The 20,110-nt window shown below is 38.3% G+C and overlaps 3 protein-coding genes across 4 annotated transcripts in view; 1 reads left to right on the top strand and 2 right to left on the bottom strand.

Annotated features, from left to right (window-relative positions):
* Window positions 1-7,506, bottom strand: part of LOC107670830 (baculoviral IAP repeat-containing protein 6-like) — a 104,332-nt gene extending 96,826 nt beyond the window's left edge. Inside the window, exons 1-2 of the mRNA XM_016463599.1 lie at window positions 7,081-7,506; window positions 3,552-3,733 (exon numbers count right to left, since the gene is read on the bottom strand). Of these exons, the coding sequence (XP_016319085.1) occupies window positions 3,552-3,733; window positions 7,081-7,279 (381 nt within the window). The 5' untranslated portion in view covers window positions 7,280-7,506. The remainder of the gene's footprint in view (window positions 1-3,551; window positions 3,734-7,080) is intronic.
* Window positions 7,507-7,950: 444 nt separating this feature from the next.
* Window positions 7,951-10,977, bottom strand: yipf4 (Yip1 domain family, member 4). Of its 2 annotated transcripts, none has more exons than XM_016463673.1 (6): window positions 10,628-10,977; window positions 10,240-10,393; window positions 9,986-10,157; window positions 9,176-9,253; window positions 8,974-9,087; window positions 7,951-8,880 (listed from the first exon to the last, which is right to left on the bottom strand). In XM_016463673.1, the coding sequence occupies exons 1-6, from the start codon at window positions 10,683-10,685 to the stop codon at window positions 8,743-8,745; spliced, it is 714 nt and encodes a 237-aa protein (XP_016319159.1). In that variant the 5' UTR covers window positions 10,686-10,977; the 3' UTR covers window positions 7,951-8,742. The 2 variants fall into 2 exon arrangements, with proteins under 2 accessions (XP_016319159.1, XP_016319161.1); XM_016463675.1 differs by having other exon boundaries at window positions 8,738-8,902.
* A 154-nt stretch (window positions 10,978-11,131) lies between these two features.
* The window catches only part of LOC107670802 (exonuclease 1-like), a 14,039-nt gene continuing 5,060 nt past the window's right edge, over window positions 11,132-20,110 (top strand). The window contains exons 1-11 of the mRNA XM_016463568.1: window positions 11,132-11,202; window positions 11,578-11,807; window positions 11,931-12,050; window positions 12,133-12,256; window positions 12,465-12,602; window positions 14,364-14,576; window positions 14,905-15,092; window positions 15,294-15,396; window positions 17,794-18,016; window positions 18,125-18,356; window positions 18,597-19,137. Coding sequence (XP_016319054.1) covers window positions 11,647-11,807; window positions 11,931-12,050; window positions 12,133-12,256; window positions 12,465-12,602; window positions 14,364-14,576; window positions 14,905-15,092; window positions 15,294-15,396; window positions 17,794-18,016; window positions 18,125-18,356; window positions 18,597-19,137 — 2,043 coding nt within the window. The 5' untranslated portion in view covers window positions 11,132-11,202; window positions 11,578-11,646. The remainder of the gene's footprint in view (window positions 11,203-11,577; window positions 11,808-11,930; window positions 12,051-12,132; window positions 12,257-12,464; window positions 12,603-14,363; window positions 14,577-14,904; window positions 15,093-15,293; window positions 15,397-17,793; window positions 18,017-18,124; window positions 18,357-18,596; window positions 19,138-20,110) is intronic.

Below are 20,110 nucleotides of genomic sequence, written 5' to 3'. Positions count from 1 at the left end.
GGGAAATTCAAACGAACTAAAAACGAACAATTGCTTTACGCCGAATTGCCGCTATTTGAAAGTGAAAGTAAAATGCACACGCTGCTTTTACAAGCTATTTAAAAGTGAAGGAAAGCGAGAAAAAGAGGGAACGCCCCCGCCCCCGTGGTGATACTGGTATTACCGGTGTTGTCACAGGTCAATTAACCGGTGGGAAAATTTCCTCACCATCACAACCCTACACTGAATATTGTGAACCTGAGCACATCATGATGCCTCTATTTTGATGCTTCACTCCACAGAGTTCAATGCACTGGGGAACAATGTCACGAATCGTTAAAGGGCCTTAATACGCGGTGTCTCTTTTACCGAGCGCTCAGATGGAAGCTCACGCCTTATATTACTCACTACCTATGAATAAGAATAAAAGCACATCACAGGGATGTTCAGCTGATGTTTCAAACAATACTGCATCTGTTGGCTCCACCTAGAGATTTCCAACTATTTATGCTATTTTTGTGTGCCAAAATGCTTGAGTAGTAACAACTCATAAAAATGGCATGACGGCAATGTAATTTTAGATGTGTACAGAAGTGAAACAGCCTCAGAGCTTAGAAAGACCAAATATAAAGGTAGGCCTCAATAAAACGGTCTCACCCTTTTTTACCACGTCGAATCAGTACCATAAAAACAATAAGCTAATCACGACCAACATTATGCTATTAAAAATCCTATATAAACAGATTTACTTCCAGCACTGCGGTGATGACTCATGTTTACACTTCAGCTCTCACATTTCACTGTACACGTTTATGAATGGCCTTTCTGAACAAGTTGAGTCACATGACTCAGGCACGTCAGTCTGAGACTAGGGAACTCCTAAGTTAACTCATGTGACCTAGAAGAACAGATCGGGCTCCCATGAGGAACAGCTCATGGCCTGCAGAAGTTTGTTTTGACATCAATGGCCTCTATTGTGTATTGTAAAATGTCATCTCAAGACAAATGCACATGAAGATCAAAACTGGATTTCAGGCATAAGAAGAATGATACGCATGTCACTGCCATATTTCTTTTTCTAGTTTTTTCTTTTTTTAAAAAGAGCATTCAAAGAAACGCAGACAGATTAGCTTATTTAATGTTTTTGAATAAAGTTTCTTATGCACATCAAGGCTGCATTTAGTAAAAAAATCCAGTAAATACAACAGTACAATGTGAAATATTATTACAATTTAAAATAGCAGTCTTCTATTTTAATATATTTTCAAGTGTAATTCATTCCTTTGAATTTTCAGCACCCATTACTCCAGTCTTCAGTGTCACATGATCCTTCAGAATCATTGTAATATGCAGAAGAAATATGCGTTGCTGCTAAAGAAACATTTCTCATTTTCAGTGTTGAAAACAGATTTGATGCCCAATCATGTAAAAGCAATGCATTTTTGTAAGTGTTTACTGTCACTTTAGAACAATTTAATGCATATTTGCTGAAAAAGCGTTACCATAAAAAAAAAATATATATATATATATATCTAAATGATCTAAATATATATATATAGTTAATTTTTTTTTTACATAATATTCAAGATCTTAACCAACAATGCTGATGTGGTCTATTCCTAATGATTGTGTGAACGTGATATTATCTAGCATAAGGCTAAACAAATATGTTTGACAGAAGTCACACACACAGCTCTGTAAATGAATGATGCAATTCATAAGGAATACTTCAACATCTCAACAGTCAAAGATGAACTAATGAGCAAGCCCTGATAGTTCGAACAACACAAACCAGACCCTAAAATGTATGACAAATAGGGTTGGGTACCGAACTCTGTACTTTTAAGGGTACCGACCGAATTGCGTCGGTACTACAGAGCACCGATTCACGTTAAATCAATCGGTGCCAAATTTTGGTACCCGAGAACGCATCTGGGCACATATACTACAGACAGAGAAAGAGAGACCCTGTGATGTGATGTCACCCCTGCAACTCGTTCAAACAACACAGACGGGATCGCGGAGTCCATTCATAAAAACGTAATTTACTCTATAGCACGGAATGCCACGGACGAATAAATCTAAAGTAGGTCTGCCCCTTAATTCGAAATCAAAAGTAGCCACTGCCACTTAATTCGAATCGCGATATGAACTAGTGTCTGTGAATATTAAAATGCAAAAAAGACGGTTTAAATATGAATCCTGCATGTTCCGCTTGCCTCTGTATGTATGAATGGCGGAAACGCGGTTTTGTTTACAACACAAATACTGAAGCACACGTGATGCTCGAGGTGATTTTCGGCCTCTGCGTCTCACTATATGATGGCATGAACACAAAAACTTAATCTCCAGAGCTGCTGTGAGAGTCACTTCGCGAGAATTTTACCATTTCATTTGAGAAAACTAGCATCATCATACTGTATACACACAGAAACTTCATGGCAACCTGTCAAATAAAAGTACGGTTTAACATGTAACAGAAATATATTACTCTTGTATTACTTTTGTACAGTATAATGTACAAAAACAAAGAAAGAAAAAGTTTGTAGGGCCCTATTGTTCAAAATGTTGAAATTGAGACTTTTGGACTTATTTTGTCACTGAAATAAATGTTTTTGTAATTACACAGAGATTAAAGTACCGAAAAAAGATACCGTTAGGTACCGGCACCGAATTTCAGGTACCGATACCGGTACCGTACCGGTTATCAGTCTGGCGAGTAAACAAAAAAATGTACTAGCCAATGGCGATTCAATTGCCAAGGTGTTCGTAGAGGGCTGCATGATATCTGAGTGTCAGACTATCTCAGGTTATATGCTCATCAGTCTACAAAATCCACTGGTTCTCACACATAAGCGTATGTGACCAGGGAGTGATGAGAGCCGGGAGGTTTGTTTTCAGATTGCCCTAGGAGACAGTGGACCAGTCTGTCTGCATAGCACTCTTTGTCAGACTGGTTATGCGATCACTATATCAACAAGCGCACTCAAACAACTAGCATTTTGCCGAGTTGTAACCTACACCGTACACTAAGGAAGTGCATGACAATAATTCCTGTCGTGCAGTTTTGGATGAGCCACGGAAACTTGTTATATGCTATACTACACCATATTGACCTCAGCACCATACTGATGGATGACCTGTGCTTACACATGTTCTTCAAAAACATTCATGAAAAATTATAAGATCTTATGACTTAAACATTATGTGCTGTCAAGCAGTGATGTGTCAGTTGAAAGCATTAATCAGCTGTAAGATAAACCGGGCAAATAATACTTGCCCTCTCGCGTTATAGACTTGCAAATGATACTTTTAACAAATATTTCAGCAATCATTCACATTTTAGATATGCATACCTTTAATTTCTTTGAACAAGATTTTAACTTATTTTTGCTTATTAAACACAATTGCAGACTCTAAAGAAAATGGTTCTATGTAGTTTAAAATGCTGGAAGCATCACTGTTTAGGTTTGCATCCCACAACCACATCAGCATTTACTGATAGAGGTCAGGTAAAGAATATGCTGTACACATTCAATCAATATACAAAATGTGCATGCCGGGATTCTTACCTCGGTAACGGGCAGCTCCAGCTGCACCATGTCTTCTGGCTTGGACACAGGGGCCTGGAGAGCCGTGTCCAAAAGAAGGATCCCATTCAAGTCCTTCCTACAGCCGACGGCGTAATCATCCACAAACAGCACTTTATCCACGGCTGGGAAGTACTGACACCTCACCCGGCCCCCAGGTTTAGCTGTCAAAAAACACACATAGAAGGAGAGAATGTGATCATTAGTACCTGGCAATATTTAGATGCTTTGCTACATTAGACCTACAAACACACATGTATGTCAAATAATTAAACACAAGTAAAACATTCTGTTATGTCAGAAACTATGTTTGACATGATAACTGCTGCTTACATTTTTTTATGATAAATGCATCATATTTTATTAAATACTACTTAATAATAAATAAAAACTTAAAAAGAATATATTAAGATATTATAAAAAATATAAAGCAATAAGACACCAAAGGCCATGCATAACTATTTATTAAAAAGTAATTGCAGTTTATCAAAAATGCAGTAATATTGCGAAATATTATTACAATATAAAATAACTATTTTCTATTTGAATAGATTTTAAAATGAAATTTATTCCTATGATGTCTTCAGTGTCACACGATCCTTCAGAAATCTTTCTAATATGCTGATTTGCTGCTCAAGAAACATTTATTATTAGTATTGTTGAAAACAGCCGTGCTAATGAATATTTTTGTTAATATTGTTATAGGTTTTTTTGCCTCAGGATTCTTTAAGTAATAAAAAGTTCAGAAGAACATCTTTATGTGAAATGAAAATATTTTGTAACATGATAAATGTCTTCAGTGTAACTTGCCTCTAAAAAAAAAAAACATGAACTCAAACGTTCAGGCGGAGAGTACAATTGAAATAGTTTCTTATAAAAAAAATAAATAACAAAAGACGAATGAATTCAAGTGTGTGCAAATAAAGAGATACTAAACTTGTTCTGAGCTACACCCTCGTTTTAACAAAGCAGAACTAAAAACAAACATCCAAAACATTCACCAACACCAAACGAAGAAATGTGAGAAATGCCACTGGCATCAGCATGTCATTCCAAAATATTCTGTTCCTTTTTACCCAAGAAGAAAAGCTAAGCACCATTTAACATGCATGAATGACAGAAAGCTGTATGCAAAATGACTGAAATCTGGCAAGCAGAATCAAAGTTTGAAAGCAGATTTGTTCAGTAACAATTCAATATGCTATAATATGGTACAACCTATTTTATACCTAAATTTGGTCTATTTTAATGCATTTTAAATCACATTTCTTAACATGAAAAACTTCTTAACTTCCACCCTTCAAATCTGCTTCTAAGTAGCTGTGTTACACACTCAGGAGGGAAAAAAAGAGAAAACAATCAATCCAACAATCCAATCAATATTGTCCAAACAAGCATGAGTCGACTGTTCTGCGCTAGCAACTCTCTATGCCAAGACTCGCTACTAAATAACCTAATTGCAATTTCAAACAGACTAGTTAGCTGAGCGTGATATCTGCAACTCAACAATATCAAACTATCACAAGTCTCTAAATGTAACCCAACCACTAGCTTACTATCTTCACAAAGGTACAGACTTCTTGCTGCACACAGGGGATTTTCAACAAAGAATCATATGTGCTACAGTGTCACTGGTGTAAGACTGATCATTCCTTGCATTTCATATGCATCCATGGATAAACAGGTGTGCTTTAACTCAAAAATGGCAAGGGTTACAGAACAGCACATCTCCGCTACTGTAATTCCAACCGCTGCTTTGCTGAGGACATGAATGAAGATAAACTCCTTAAACTGGCCTTTCAGATTAGTCCTAGACTAAATGTCACATTCACAACCTTTAGTTTAAATACTTTAAATCTGGCCCTGGAGTTTGCCTGGAAAGTGGCTTAAAGCTACATTCATAAATGTTCACACACGTTCATTAACACACATTTGACAGAAGACTTTCTAAGACATTTGTCACTGCAAAGATACCCGTTTACATCCTTTAGTGTCCAGCTGTCCTTTCTTCAAAGCATTTAGGCTTGCAGTGTCATCTTATGACAGTTAATGAGCTAGACGTTTCATAAGAATAATGACACAAACTAGGAGACTGAAGAAATATCTGAACGAGTGCCCGTTTAACCCATTTGCTTAGTGAATATTACTGCTTCAGGCAACAATACACAACTACAATGTAATTATTATGCCTTTAACAAACAGAATAAAAGATAAAACACTCAAACACAGACTGACAAGGTCAATAATGTACATATTAACAACACCGCCACAGGCACTAATTCTTCCGTTCAAAATGACATGTTTAACAGCAAACCGGCACAGAAAGCACCCAAACACACTATCATAAAATGAATACAAATTAATATAATATTCATACTTTATGCAACCATACAGACAGCTGTCACCTGTCAGGGTTGGCATAAACGTGAGCAGTGTTACGGATCCGTAGCAGACAGGCTAGGCTATCGCTAGGCTAACGTTAGCATGATTAGCTAATCCTCTGTCAGCTAATTTAGAGCCAACAATCAAAAAGTGTTTACTGTAAAAGCCAAAAACTGTGTTAAGATGTACTCTAGATCACTGACATGTATTGAGATATTGGTTAAATGTCACTGACACCAAATACGAGAAAGACACACACTAATACGAGCTGATATTTGCTAATGTTTAGATTCGCTTTAGTACCGCTTTACCCTAATATCGCATCAGATTTTAGGTCGAGTCTTGGTTTATCTTTATTTGATTTATAAAGACAAGGAGTGGTGTGAAATGTAAGTAAGCAGTACTGATGTGTACATAAACGGTGTGTTCGCGAATAACGTGGCAATGTTTACAGTGATCCTGTTGTGCCGAATTCTGCACCCCTGCCAGATTATGCACCCCCTCGTTGAAGTCGCTACTTGATTGCCTAATCCTAATCCTAACCTAACCCCTTCCCCACACCTACTCCTAAACCTACCAATACTAGGGGGTGCATAATCTGGCAGGATGCAAATGTCGGCACTACACCGGCAGCACAACAGATCCAGGAGGCCCGAAACAGTGAGGATCATCCGGAGGCCCAAAGACTGAGAGATCACTGTCACAACAACAACTCTATCAAGAGAGAGCGATTATTCTCACAAACACCTATCAGGAGTGATGGACGATCCATCAGGAGCCTGAATAGTAAGGTGTCGATCTTAAAGCACTGCTCTATCAGGAGGCCCTGGAGTGAAGGATCACTCTCACACAGTCCTTCATACAAGAAAATATCGCATAGGGACATATATTTTGACAGTCCTCCACAAGGAGTCCAAACAGAGGAGAGTCATTCCCACAACAATGCACCATCAGAGGATCAAACACTATCTAACAGGATCATCTTGACACTCTCCTTCTCCATCACAAGCTATATAGGAGGAAAGGATCACCCATACGTCTCCTCTATGAGGAGGTCCAGCCCAGGATTCTGTACTATGATCCCGGACGGGTGTTAAATCCCTCTGAACTCGTCCGAACCGAAACTCACCGTGCAGAGCCGAGGCCTGTAAAATAGCCCCGGAGGTGCCGTCGATGACTTTGATACTGCCCCGGCTGGTGACTGCCAGGATGGCGTTGAGGGCCGGGTGGTAGGACAGACTCCGCAGGCCCTCCTCATCGCAGCGCAGACAGCCGTCCCTCAGCACGACCCAGTCCGGCGAGCCTGGCGAGGCCGCCGCCGCCGCCATCTTCCTGCTATCTTCCCTTCCTGCCTTCCCTCCCTCTTCAGTAGCTCCTCCGTGGACGCGACTCGACGAGAAAACGTTAAAGCTGAATCCCGAAGTACCGCTGCGCTTCCACTGCGGGCTCTATACCTCCTCCTGATACCGCAGGAGCAGCGATTCACCATCAGCGGAGCGGAAACCAGCGGCTCCTTCTGCTCACACACTCAGCGTTAAACGGAACTGGCGTAGTCACCGTGTGATCGCCCGCCGCACCTCAGGGGGCGCGATAGATAGATAGATAGATAGATAGAAATAAAAGTCACACATAGAAAAGTCACAGCTTTTAAGGTTCTTAGTTAAAAATTACAATTATTTAGTATTATGTAAAAACTAATAAATATATTTTTAATCTTTTTGATCAAATTATGTTAGCAACTACACTTACCATGATGCTTGTTAATAATTTTGTCAGCAAATATCCAACCACCTTTTTTTTAGTATTTTGATATGCGTCTTGTTTTTAACAGTAGATACAACACTCTTGCGTCCTCAAAATATTATGCATAATCACTTTTTTGATTGTTTACTGTTACAACCAGTAGCCAAACATTTTAATGAATATGAAATTAACATAAATCATGCAATTAAGTATTATTATTCCACAACATTAATGAGATTCACAACAAAACGTGTAATTACAGTGTCAATAGATTTTAATCTTATTCATGAATATAACAATTTCCAGACTCAATAGTTTTAGCTCAACTAATATGGTAACATATGTCTGCAGTGTACACATCACCAGGTAGAAAGTTGTTTTCAATTGCATGTTCTACAAATAAAAATTCCTTTCCTTTTTGGCTACATTTACAGAAATAAAATACACCACAGCCATATAAAACGACCAATTCAAGGCACCCATTCAAAGCAGACCTTTTAAATCTAAGCTGTACTGCCTGCATACTCTCTTTTTCCATGTAGAACTCATAAATTAAAAATGAAAACTGATTAGATCAAGAATTCAGTGAATGTATTGGATCAGTCTACAACAACAACAAAATCTGTCTACCGTCAGCTGGTTAACTCAAAAAAGTTTTCAGTCCATTATGTGTGGTGACACATAATTTCTGTTACATGACGATCATGCTTTCCATAATCTTTTACAATATAAAGTTCTCTTTTTTTTCCTTTTGGGGTTTGTAAATATCATGTAAAACGAGGGCTCCAGATTTCAGTGGCAGAGGGATCTCTGCAAACAGGGCTTCCACAGTAAAAGATGCAGCTTTTTATTGTGTACAAAATAAATGGAAGCAGTTAAATACACTAATGTCTGTACACCTCATTCCCCAAAGCATATAGGATTATAAACAGGGTAAAAGAAAATGCAAAATCCTTCTTGGTCTTCATGGAACATCCCTGCTGTGTAGCTCTCCACAGTGCTCTTTGTCAATGTCCAAGCAACGAGCCAATCAAAGCCTGTGGTCAATTCAGACTCCAGTATACAGAGACAGGAAGTAGATGTACAAAAGAAAGATGGGATATATGAGAAGGGGTTTCTTCGTTTTGAATTCATCACCGACGAGTAAAGAGGCAGCACTGTACGCAGCCCAGAATACTCCAAAAAGCTAGAAGGGGGGGAGGGGGAATCTATATTTACATATTATATAATCAATATCATACATCATTTCATATTCTTTTTTTTTTTTATTCATATTTACCTTTATGAGTGTAGAGATGACTTCAAAACCCCCAATGACCAGGAGAAGTGGAGCTATTACAATGAGTGGGAGCAAAGAATAGCCAATAACCCCAAGCACTTGTCCATAAGACACCTATAAATAAAATTAAAAACCATGAGTGGGCATCCTTTTCAACTCATAAAAATCATATGCTATCTGATGCTTCACAAGATATAAATACCTCTCCACCCAGCACTCTTGCAAGAAGGAAAATAGTCAGTGATCCAAATATCCAGATCGTAATAATCCAGGAAACAACCTGATTGGTCAAAAAAAGATATATAACATTAAAAAATATTCCAAATTTGATGCATTTCTGCTTCTGTTTTGACTAACTAAATCATGCAAGTGACAAGGAAACTGAAATGAAAAATTTACAAAATAATGAATCTCTCCAATCTTCATGCCTTCCTGAAAGTCACTTTAGTATGGTGCTATTGATATAATATTACTACTACTAATCTACTATAATACTATTATATTTATTTTCTTAATAATTATCAAATTAATACTTAATGTTTAAAGGGGTCATATGATGCGATTTCAATTTTTCCTTTCTCTTTGGAGTGTTACAAGCTCTTGGTGCATAAACACATTTCATTACACCAAATACACAAAATAATGTTCTTTTTAGGAGCATCATATGACCCCTTTAATAATTTCTAGGATTCTCAGTCTATAAAAACTTGCATTAAATTACATATTAAATAATTGTTGAGAAGTAATAAAAAAAGTCATCACCCCTTCATTATGGCAGAATGAATATTTAAAAATATTCTAAACATTAAAAATATTTGATGAATAGACATTGTGGTTTTAGAAGCACAAATATCATTCATTTTATTTCCATGTTATTGAAGATAACCTTGTCATAAGCTTTCAGTCCAAGGTAATCTATTTTGGATTTTGATGGTAGGTCTATGTGCACATGCATCTTCACTATACATATAAAATACTACTCATGGTCAAGATACAAAGACTCAATTCTCACCCTAAACTGTCCATAGATGGAGATCATGGAGAAGAGCAGGACAACAGCCAGCGGGCCCCAGAAATCAGGATTGTCCCTCACCACCTGTCTATTAAAACCCAGCGAGGGCATGGGCATCAACACACACCTGATCTTGTAGTAGATGTCCTTTAAATCAATGTCCAACTCCTCCCTGCACAAACACAGACAACAAATAAACACAACCAAAACCAAATGTGAAAGCAAGCATCAGAAATCGAGTCCCAAAAACTCACAGGAGCGGTTTAGTGTCCTCGGAATCCTCTTCCTCCACCTCCAGCAACCATCCATAACCTCTCTGTTTTAGGAAGGTGGTGGCGTAAGTGTCCCTGGTGGAATCAGGGCCCATACTTAGTGTGATATCTGGTGCATCGATGGTGCCACTGAGCTCTGGTGGATAAGAGGTTGTTTTAGATAAATACAGCTCACTATTGCATCCCTATTGAGTCTACAAACACCCGTGTCATGATACATTAAGAGGCTTGATCATTCACATACTTTAATATATTCTCATATTAATGTATACACATGTATGTATCATACACACAAACAATTCCATCATAAAATAGATTCATATATCAGAGAAGAGACGTATGGATGCTTTGGGGCCTTTAACTACTTTACCTTCAGCGTCCGTCGAGGAGACGAAGGTAAAATCTCCGTTGGTGGGAGAGAACTGCATGGCTGACAGCAATAACAGCTCGGGCTTCACTCACGATCACACACACCGCCGCCGATCGCGCACATTCACACCATTGCCACGTTTAACGATTCCTACCGATCAGCTTTCGGACGGGACTGCTGGCTCAAAACAGTCATGGCGGAAGCAGGAAGTGCAGAAAAAACACAGACGACACGTCAAATCCTGGAGCAGAACGGAACGGGGAGGCGCGCGCTCCACCCAGCGCCAGAACCGAGCACCGACAACACACGTTCAATGCACCGAGACAGCACCACCCCGTGACCGTTCTGAAAAAAAAAGTGTTACAAGTAATAAATAAATAAATAAATAAATAAAATGAGACATTTCCGATGTTGTGGAATTCCTTGTCCCGCCTCTTCCATGTTTCTGCGCTGTGATTGGCTGTCTTTGTCAGGCTGACCAATAGGGTTATTCTGCAGTGATGTCAAGTTTTTTGCCGCTAAAGTTGAACCCCTGTAACATCAGTCAGACACTGAAGCAGAAGTAAAAGCTCTCGGTAAGTGTTTTTTTGATAAATACTAAAATAAAATGAGTTTAATTTACACATGATTAAGGTATTAGCTTTAGCGGTCTGATTCTATCTCATGTTGTTCAGTCTATCTCAGTTGTTCAATTCTCAAGTTTCGCGAGAATTGTCAGTGGGCTTGGTTTTGGAGGGATTTGGCGGTTGAAGTCTTCTGTGGAGTGGACGTATGACATAATCATTAAATGTATTAAAAGTTAATGTATATAGGTTTTTGTCTTTTTACATCCGTCCTCGCGGTTGGACGGTTAGGAAATGTTTTCCGTTGACTTTTGAGGATGTGTTTATGTTCTTCAGTGCATCGTGTATTGTTATTGATCATCAGGGACTTTTTTTTTCATCTGATAGAGTGACACAGGCTGGATTCTGATAAACCATCATCTTCAGAGTAGACATCTGTCCTTCCAGACAGACAACATGGGAATTCAAGGCCTGTTGCAGTTTATCAAAGATGCCTCAGAGCCCATCAGTGTGAAGAAATACCGGGGACAGACAGTGGCGGTGGACACATACTGCTGGCTCCATAAGGGGGCATTTTCATGTGCAGAGAAACTTGCAAAAAGAGAACCTACAGATCAGTGAGTCGCTTCATTTATTTGCATGCAATATCCGGAGTATTTCAGCAGTTCAATCATTTCCAACATCATTTTCCAGGTTAAAATGTGCATTTCTCATGCTCACATTCATTGTGTGTCCATCAGGTATGTGTCGTACTGTATGAAGTTTGTGGATATGCTGCGTTCTTTTGGTGTTAAGCCAATCTTGGTGTTTGACGGACGTAACTTGCCATCCAAAAAAGAAGTGGAGAAGTCCCGGCGCGAGTAAGAACAGAATATTTATTGGAGAAAAAGTTCATTCGTTTAATTAAAAATTACGAGTATTTAATGTATATTTCATTACCAGGCGTCGACAGGCAAATCTGCAGAAAGGCAAACAGCTGCTGCGGGAGGGTAAGATATCAGAAGCCAGAGAATGTTTTACCCGCAGTGTTAATATCACCCCATCTATGGCGCATGATGTCATTAAGGTGAGACCATTGTATCTGATATCTGTAAACAATATTTGTTTTGGAATCAGTGAAATAACATTTATTTAAATTAATATACTAGGATGTGTTTAGTAGACAGTGGATGTTAAAGTTAATTATTATGCAATATTGGAAACAGATTAATCAAGATTTACCTTTTTTTTTCTGTTTGGCATCTTTTCATTTATGCCTGTTTTCTGGTTTTCAGACTGCCAGGGTGCGTGGAGTGGACTGTGTTGTTGCTCCGTATGAAGCAGATGCCCAGTTAGCTTTCCTAAACAAATCTGGTATCGCTCAGGCAGTGATCACAGAGGACTCGGATCTGCTGGCATTTGGGTGTAAAAAGGTACCAGTGCAATGTGCAATAGAAAAAAACACTTAACTAGAAACCAGGGCCCGTATTCACAAAACATCTTAAGGCTAAAAGTAGCTCATAACTTGCAGATTTAGGAGAAAATCTTAAAAATAATGGGCGTGTCAATCCTAAATTTAGGACTCCTAAATTTTAATTTAAAGCGTTTTAGCGCTAAAACTAGCTCCTAAATCTGTGAAACGTTAGGAGTAGTGAAGAGGACTCTTAAGTCACTAAAATCAAATCACAAACTATCCTCTCTGCTGAAAAAAAAACAGTACAAACCATCACAGAAATTCTAATGGTTTCCACTACAAATACCATCACAAACATTACAAACCATCAACTTTTAACCATTAAAATCATTAAAAAATGGTTACCTGTAGTGTGTTTTGGGACATATTCCATTAGGATTTAGTGGTTTTAACAAGCCACCAATAGAAGGGGACCAATTACCAGTAGAGACCAACAGGCACCATTACAGTTTCCATTAAAACCAATACAATTCCCATTATAACTAGTAAAACCATTACAAATTCTGTGATGGTTTCTATTGTTTTGTTTTTTTAGCAGGGATAAAATTGCTGTTGCCAGCAATCTGCCTTGGAACATAAACATTTTAGAAACACGCTGCATTTATTTGCACGTTTCCCACACATCTTTTTTTGTTTTTGTTTTGAAGGTTATCCCAACTCCAGCCATGATTTTTCTACTCTGTTAATTAAAAGGCTGTTTATATGCATATAAAAAACACCATCACCAAAAAAAGGGCACTTCGGAGTGTAAGGGCAAAAAGGGCATGTGCTCTGCACAGGTTGAGCCCTACCTGTGCACGTGCCTGCACACACCCCACATATTCTAGCAATTCAAACTTACATCGCAGTCTGTTCATTATCAAAATAAAATACAGTCAACTAAACATAAAAAAGGTTACACTGGTCAGTTTAAATAGACCGTAGTATACCAATCCACTCTGCTGTTATGCCAAGGACTTTTTTGCTCATGTGAAGTGGATGATCTTTTCCGTCTATATGCGAATATATCTACAATATTTCTATGAATAAATCTCTGACAGAGACTATCAGCCAATCACTGTGTGCATAGTTAATAAGCATGCTGACATCATCCATAGCAACGAGGTCAACCCCGCCTTTACTCTTAGCTTAAGACTTCTCTCTATTCCTTAGTAAATGTTTGTCTCAGCAATGCCTATTGTGAATAGGTTTTAAGAGAAAACTCTTAGCTAAAATCTTCTACTGCTATTTAGGAGAACTCTTAGTGGTAAGATAAAATGTTTTGTGAATATGGGCCCAGGTACTGACCACAGTCTGGTGTCATGCAAGTCTGCACTGCAAAAACTGCAAAAATGTTCTTATTTTCTATATTTGTGTATATATATATATAAGTATAAATTTAGAAGTTTAAGGTCAGTAAAATTCGAAAAAGTTCAATTAATTGTTTTAATAATATTAAAAATATATGATCATGTGACACTGAAAATAGAAGGCTGTTATTTAAAATTGGAAAAAATATTACTGTTTTTATTTTGATCAAATCAAAATGACCATGATGAGCATAAGCAACTTCTTTCAAAAGCATTTTTAAAAAATTTTACCAACCCCAAACCTTTGAAGGTTAGTTTTTGTAAGCACTAAAAAATATTTACTAAGTCTTCTGGGTGGTGCTGACAGACATGTTGGAGGACAGTGGGGATATTAGCTTTTTAGAGTTTCATTTGTTATGCATTGTTTGAAGGTGATTTTAAAGATGGATAAACAAGGTAATGGACTGGAGATTGATCAGTGTCACCTGGGCCGTTGCAAGTCTCTCGGGAACATCTTCACAGAGGAGAAGTTCCGTTACATGTGCATTCTCTCTGGCTGCGACTATCTGCCATCTCTATATGGCATTGGTCTGGGAAAGGCATGCAAGCTGCTCAGGATGGCAAATAACCCAGATATTCTGAAGGTGAGATAATAAAAAGAGTTGGTTAGAAATATTTAATATGCTAAACTGCCACAACAAACAGTTAATTATGTGCTCATACTTATGCAACTGATCATATTACTGAAACGGCATGTTTTATCACGTCCCTCTCGCTCTGGTAAGATTCCCATAGGACACACTGCCTTCTGTGTTCTGTGTATTGCATTTAATTTTTGTCCTTCTGTGCTTTTGAAACAATTTAGTGGAGAACCTGAGCAATCTTTTTATTGTGAAAACAAATGTAACCAGAGAGCCTAACTAAAGCATAATTCAGCATAACTAAACTAAGTAATTAGTCTCTGTCATACAGGTGATAAAGAAGATTGGTCAGTACCTGAAGATGGACATCACTGTGCCAGATGAGTACATTGAGGGTTTCACAAAAGCCAACAACACATTTCTGTATCAGCTGGTCTTTGACCCCTTGAAGAGGAAGGTGGTTCCTTTGAACCCTTACCCGGATCACATTGACCCCGCTTCCCTCAGCTATGCTGGAACGTATCTTTTACACATTCACTTTGTATATTGATTAAATAGGAACTGCTGATCTTACATTTTCACTTAATTAAAATTAATCAATAAATTGTCTTGGCATGATAGATGCAGAAGCTGTTTTTAAAGTTGAGCCTTTTTGTAAATGTCTGTTTGTGTTGCAAAGCTCTGTCTGATTGAAAATGTAACTTAACTGATTAAATGCAGTAATGTAGGAGATGAGAAAGGGCTGGAAATGGCTCTTGGGAATATGGACATTAACACGATGCAAAGGATAGATGACTTCAACCCTGACGCACCTTACACTCAGGTAACCTAGTCATCTTTAATGTATATTTGCTTGAACTTATGGATACATTTCATAGAGCATAGCATAATTTATTTGCTATTATAGAACTTAATATTTTGAATGACCTTTTATTTTTATATTTTTAAATTAAAAGTTTAGTAATTTGCTTGTCATTTATCAGTATATATATATATATATATATACAGGTGCATCTCAAAAACACTTTGTATATTGATTAAATAGGAACTGCTGATCTTACATTTTCACTTAATTAAAATTAATCAATAAATTGTCTTGGCATGATAGATGCAGAAGCTGTTTTTAAAGTTGAGCCTTTTTGTAAATGTCTGTTTGTGTTGCAAAGCTCTGTCTGATTGAAAATGTAACTTAACTGATTAAATGCAGTAATGTAGGAGATGAGAAAGGGCTGGAAATGGCTCTTGGGAATATGGACATTAACACGATGCAAAGGATAGATGACTTCAACCCTGACGCACCTTACACTCAGGTAACCTAGTCATCTTTAATGTATATTTGCTTGAACTTATGGATACATTTCATAGAGCATAGCATAATTTATTTGCTATTATAGAACTTAATATTTTGAATTACCTTTTATTTTTATATTTTTAAATTAAAATTTTAGTAATTTGCTTGTCATTTATCAGTATATATATATATATACAGGTGCATCTCAAAAAATTAGAATATCGTGAAAAAGTAATTTTTTTTGTAACATTTCAAAAAGTGAAACGTTCATATATTCTAGATTCATTACAAGTAAAGTAAGACATTTCAAAAGTTTTTTTGTTTTAATTTTGATGATTAGAACTTACAGCTCATGAAAGTCAAAAATCCAGTATCTCAAAATATTGGAATATTTACATTTGAGTTTCATTAAATGACCATCCCTACAGTATAAATTCAGGGTATCTCTTGTTCTTTGAAACCACAATAATGGGGAAGACTGCTAACTTGGCAATGGTCCAGAAGACGATAATTGACACCCTCCACAAAGAGGGTAAGTCACAGAAGGTCATTACTGAAAGGGGTGGCTGTTCACAGAGTGCTGTCTCAAAGCATATTAAATGCAAAGTTGACTGGAAGGAAGAAATTGGGTAGGAAAAGGTGCACAAGCAACAGGGATGACCGCTTAAGAATACTGTCAAGCGATTCAAACACTTGGGAGAGCTTCACAAGGAGTGGACTGAAGCTGGAGTCAGTGCATCAAGAGTCACCACGCTGAGACGTCTTCAGGAAAAGGGCTACCAAGCCACTTCTGAAACAGAAACAACGTCAGAAGCATCTTACCTGGGCTAAGGAGAAAAAGAACTGGACTGTTGCTCAGTGCTCCAAAGTCCTCTTTTCAGATGAAAGTAAATTTTGCATTTCATTTGGAAATCAAGGTCTGAAGATTGTAGAGGCACAGAATCCAAGCTGCTTGAAGTCCAGCGTGAAGTTTCCGAAGTCAGTGATGATTTGGGGTGCTGTGAGGTCTGCTGGTATTGGTCCATTGTGTTTTATCAAGTCCAAAGTCAATGCAGCCGTCTTCCAGGATATTTTGGAGCACTTTATGCTTCCATCTGCTGACAAGCTTTATGGAGATGCTGATTTCCTTTTCCAGCAGGACTTTAGCACCTGCCCACAGTGCCAAAACCACTTCCAAGTGGTTTGCTGACCATGATATTACTGTGCTTGATTGGCCTGCCAACATGCCGGACCTGAACCCCATATGGAATCTATGGGATATTTTCAAGAGAAAGATGAGAAACAGTCGATCCAACAATACAGACGAGCTGAAGGCTCAGTAGTGCCTCAGCAGTGCCACAGGCTGATCGCTTCCATGCCACACCTCACTGATGCTGGAATTTGTGCTTAAGGAGCCCCGACCAAGTATTGAGTGCATCAGTGAACATACTTTAAAGAACTTAAACTTTTCTGTTTTGCAAATCCTTTTTTTTTTATTGATCTTAGGAAATATTCTAATATTTTGAGATACTGGATTTGACTTTCATGAGCTGTAAGCTCTAATCATCAAAATTAAAACTTTTGAAATGTTTTACTTTACATGCAGTGAATCTAGAATATATGAAAGTTTCACTTTTTGAAATAAGTTACAAAACAAAAGAACTTTTTCACGATATTCTAATTTTCTGAGATGCACCTGTATATATATATATATAAAACTTTATTTATTTTATTCCGTTTTAGTTTTAGCAATTTTAGTACTTCAGAATTTTATTTCAGTTAGTAGCCAGGGCAGCATTTCTTATTTTCATTAACATTTTTAGTAGACATTTATATTTTGTTTCAGATTTATTTGAATTACAGAAAATTATTTGTAAAATACTTTTAATTGTAGTTCACAATAATAACACTGAAGCAAAGTACCTAAGGTGTCCCTCTCCTCTCTTCCAGCCCTCTAAAGCTGCTCGCAGTAGTTCTTGGAATGACAGATGTGACAAAAATGTCCAATTACAGATAAGTATTTGGAGCAAGAACTATGAACCAGGTAGCACCCAGCCAAAGAGCCCTACAACCCCCAAAAGACCCCCTCCTACCCGGGGCAAAGAGAAGATCATCAGCGTGCAGAGTCTAAAAATGCCCCAAAGAGAGTCACAGGTGAAAAGACCTCGTGAAGGTAAGTAGGCCTTGGTGCAATGAATATAAATCTCAAGGATGGGACTGATTATTTTGATAAGACACCTGATTGGGCATGTTTATATGTAATGTTTTGTCTTTTTTTAAGACACCAGCCTCTCTGTGGATGACCTGTTAGGGCAGTATTCAGCTGGTGTAAAGAGACGCTGTCCTGAAACTCCGCCCACCACTGAGCCACTGACCAAGGAAAACATTGTTTCTAAGGAGAAGGGGTGTGGTAGCACAGTTGGACTGTGCCGCCCTCGAAATCGCTTTTCAACACTGTTGCAGTGGAGAACCCAATCAGAAGAGGGCACTGGAGAGCAGGTCATGCGCAGCAGGTATGAGCACGATGGGAAACTTACTAAAGGAATGTGCACTGTTGCTATCACAAGTTACTGTTAGACCTTAATTTTCTCATTACACACACAAGGGTTAAATTGGACCTGACTGTTACGTGGCACAATGGCATTAAATATAAAGTGCTATATTAACCGGGAGGCCTGGTGGTTGTTCCTCCACCTCCAAAATCCCAGTTTAAACTCTGCTGGCAATAATGATATGATTGAAATCTCCATCAGGTTCTTCTGCCATGGTGAATCCAATATGGCAGAGGCACAGAAAGACGCACTAAATCAAGATTCACCTCAGCCTGCGAGGTCTCTAGAGACTTCTGTCTCACAGTCTGAAGGAAACACACCAGCATTGTGTCAGGACCCTGACCCAGAGAGAGAGCAGGCCAAAGAGGAGTCGTCCAGCCCATCTGCATCTCCGTCTCGCTCTTCCAGGCCTGCTAGTTTGGGTCTCGGGGTCTTTAGTTGGTCAGGAAGCACCAGAGAACTGAATAAATCTGCTTCACAACCACCCACCGTCACCACAGACAGACACCGCTCTTCCACACCTTCAGGGTTATCCACCCTGCAGCAGTTCCACAGAAAGAAGGGCAGCTTGTCCTGGGTAGGATCAGGGTTTTCTCTCTTGTCCTCTTCTGTAGAGGGCACTGAGGATGCAGAGAAATCTCCCGGGTCTCCTCCGTCTCAAGACAGTGCATATTTCTCTCAGTCTAGCAGCATCTCTGCTGGTGTGGAGGACACCCTAGTCACAGAGGACAACTCTGATAAGGTGAGAAACAGTGTTAATTTTGACAGGCATTTTTGATTTAGTCTTAGTCTTTATATTGAGACGAAAATGCTTAATAGTCTTAGTCACATTTTAGTCATTGGAGTCTTTCATAGTTTTAGTCGACAAAAAGTCATTGCATTTTTGTCTACTTTTAGTCATTACTTTTAGTCAAACTGCAGTTACCAACATTTATTTTGGTAGCTATTTTATATGTAGTCTTCAAACAAAAATAGTCATGAATTCTTCTCTCTTTAGACCAAATCAATTAAGCTTATGAGAAATTTGAAACTATCCCTACTATCCCTTTAACAGTAGTGAAAAGGGAGCAACTTATAAAAATTATAGTTGTTCATATATAATTTATCATTTCTGAAAAAGAAGCAGAATTAAGGCAAGACAAATATGAAAGAGATACAAATTAAACATTTTTCAGATACAGTAGGTTTACTTAACATATTTATTTAACATCTTTTGTTGGTTAACATTAATGACATGGATAGGTACTTAATTAGGAACGCTTTCCCTTTAAGACGGAAGACATGCATGTAATACTGACATGTTCAGTTTTCACCCACCTGTTTACGTTCACTTAATCCATAACCGACTGTATTTACTTGAGATACTCTACATGATAGATATTTGGACTGCTGTGTGTGTATTTGAGCACTGAGAACTGATCACGAGCTGTATATGAGAACTGAAGAAGTGGAGCGTACGCAAGAGAGAGCACTTCTATCAGCGTGATTCCGCCTATCCCACCTTCACTAACTAAGTTAATCGACAACGAATTGTGACTCCCGGGAAAAACGGGATGTCTGGTCACCTTATCCCTACCTCTTTGGGTGCTGAGGCCATTGTTTCAGATTGCTAGTTCGCATTTTGGTAGCCTACCCATCCACTGCTGCTGCCATACTGAGACTAGATATGCAAACGCCCCTTATCTGATTGCAATCCAATGGGACACACATTTTGA

The sequence above is a fragment of the Sinocyclocheilus anshuiensis genome, unplaced genomic scaffold (genome assembly GCF_001515605.1).
Source record: "Sinocyclocheilus anshuiensis isolate Anshui unplaced genomic scaffold, SAMN03320099.WGS_v1.1 scaffold784, whole genome shotgun sequence".
Taxonomy (NCBI): domain Eukaryota; kingdom Metazoa; phylum Chordata; class Actinopteri; order Cypriniformes; family Cyprinidae; genus Sinocyclocheilus; species Sinocyclocheilus anshuiensis.
The sequence above is the reverse complement of the archived record's forward strand: the minus strand, read 5'-3'. Positions and strand labels throughout refer to the sequence as shown.

Bases quoted from the DNA above. Each gene is read 5' to 3' on its own strand.
- yipf4 (XM_016463673.1), bottom strand. From the start codon at position 10,685: ATGCAGTTCTCTCCCACCAACGGAGATTTTACCTTCGTCTCCTCGACG. The intron at 10,394-10,627 runs GTAAAGTAGTTA...CTTATCCACCAG, and splicing joins CTCCTCGACGGACGCTGAAG to AGCTCAGTGGCACCATCGAT. The intron at 10,158-10,239 runs GTGAGTTTTTGG...GTGTTTGTGCAG, and splicing joins GAGGACACTAAACCGCTCCT to GGAGGAGTTGGACATTGATT.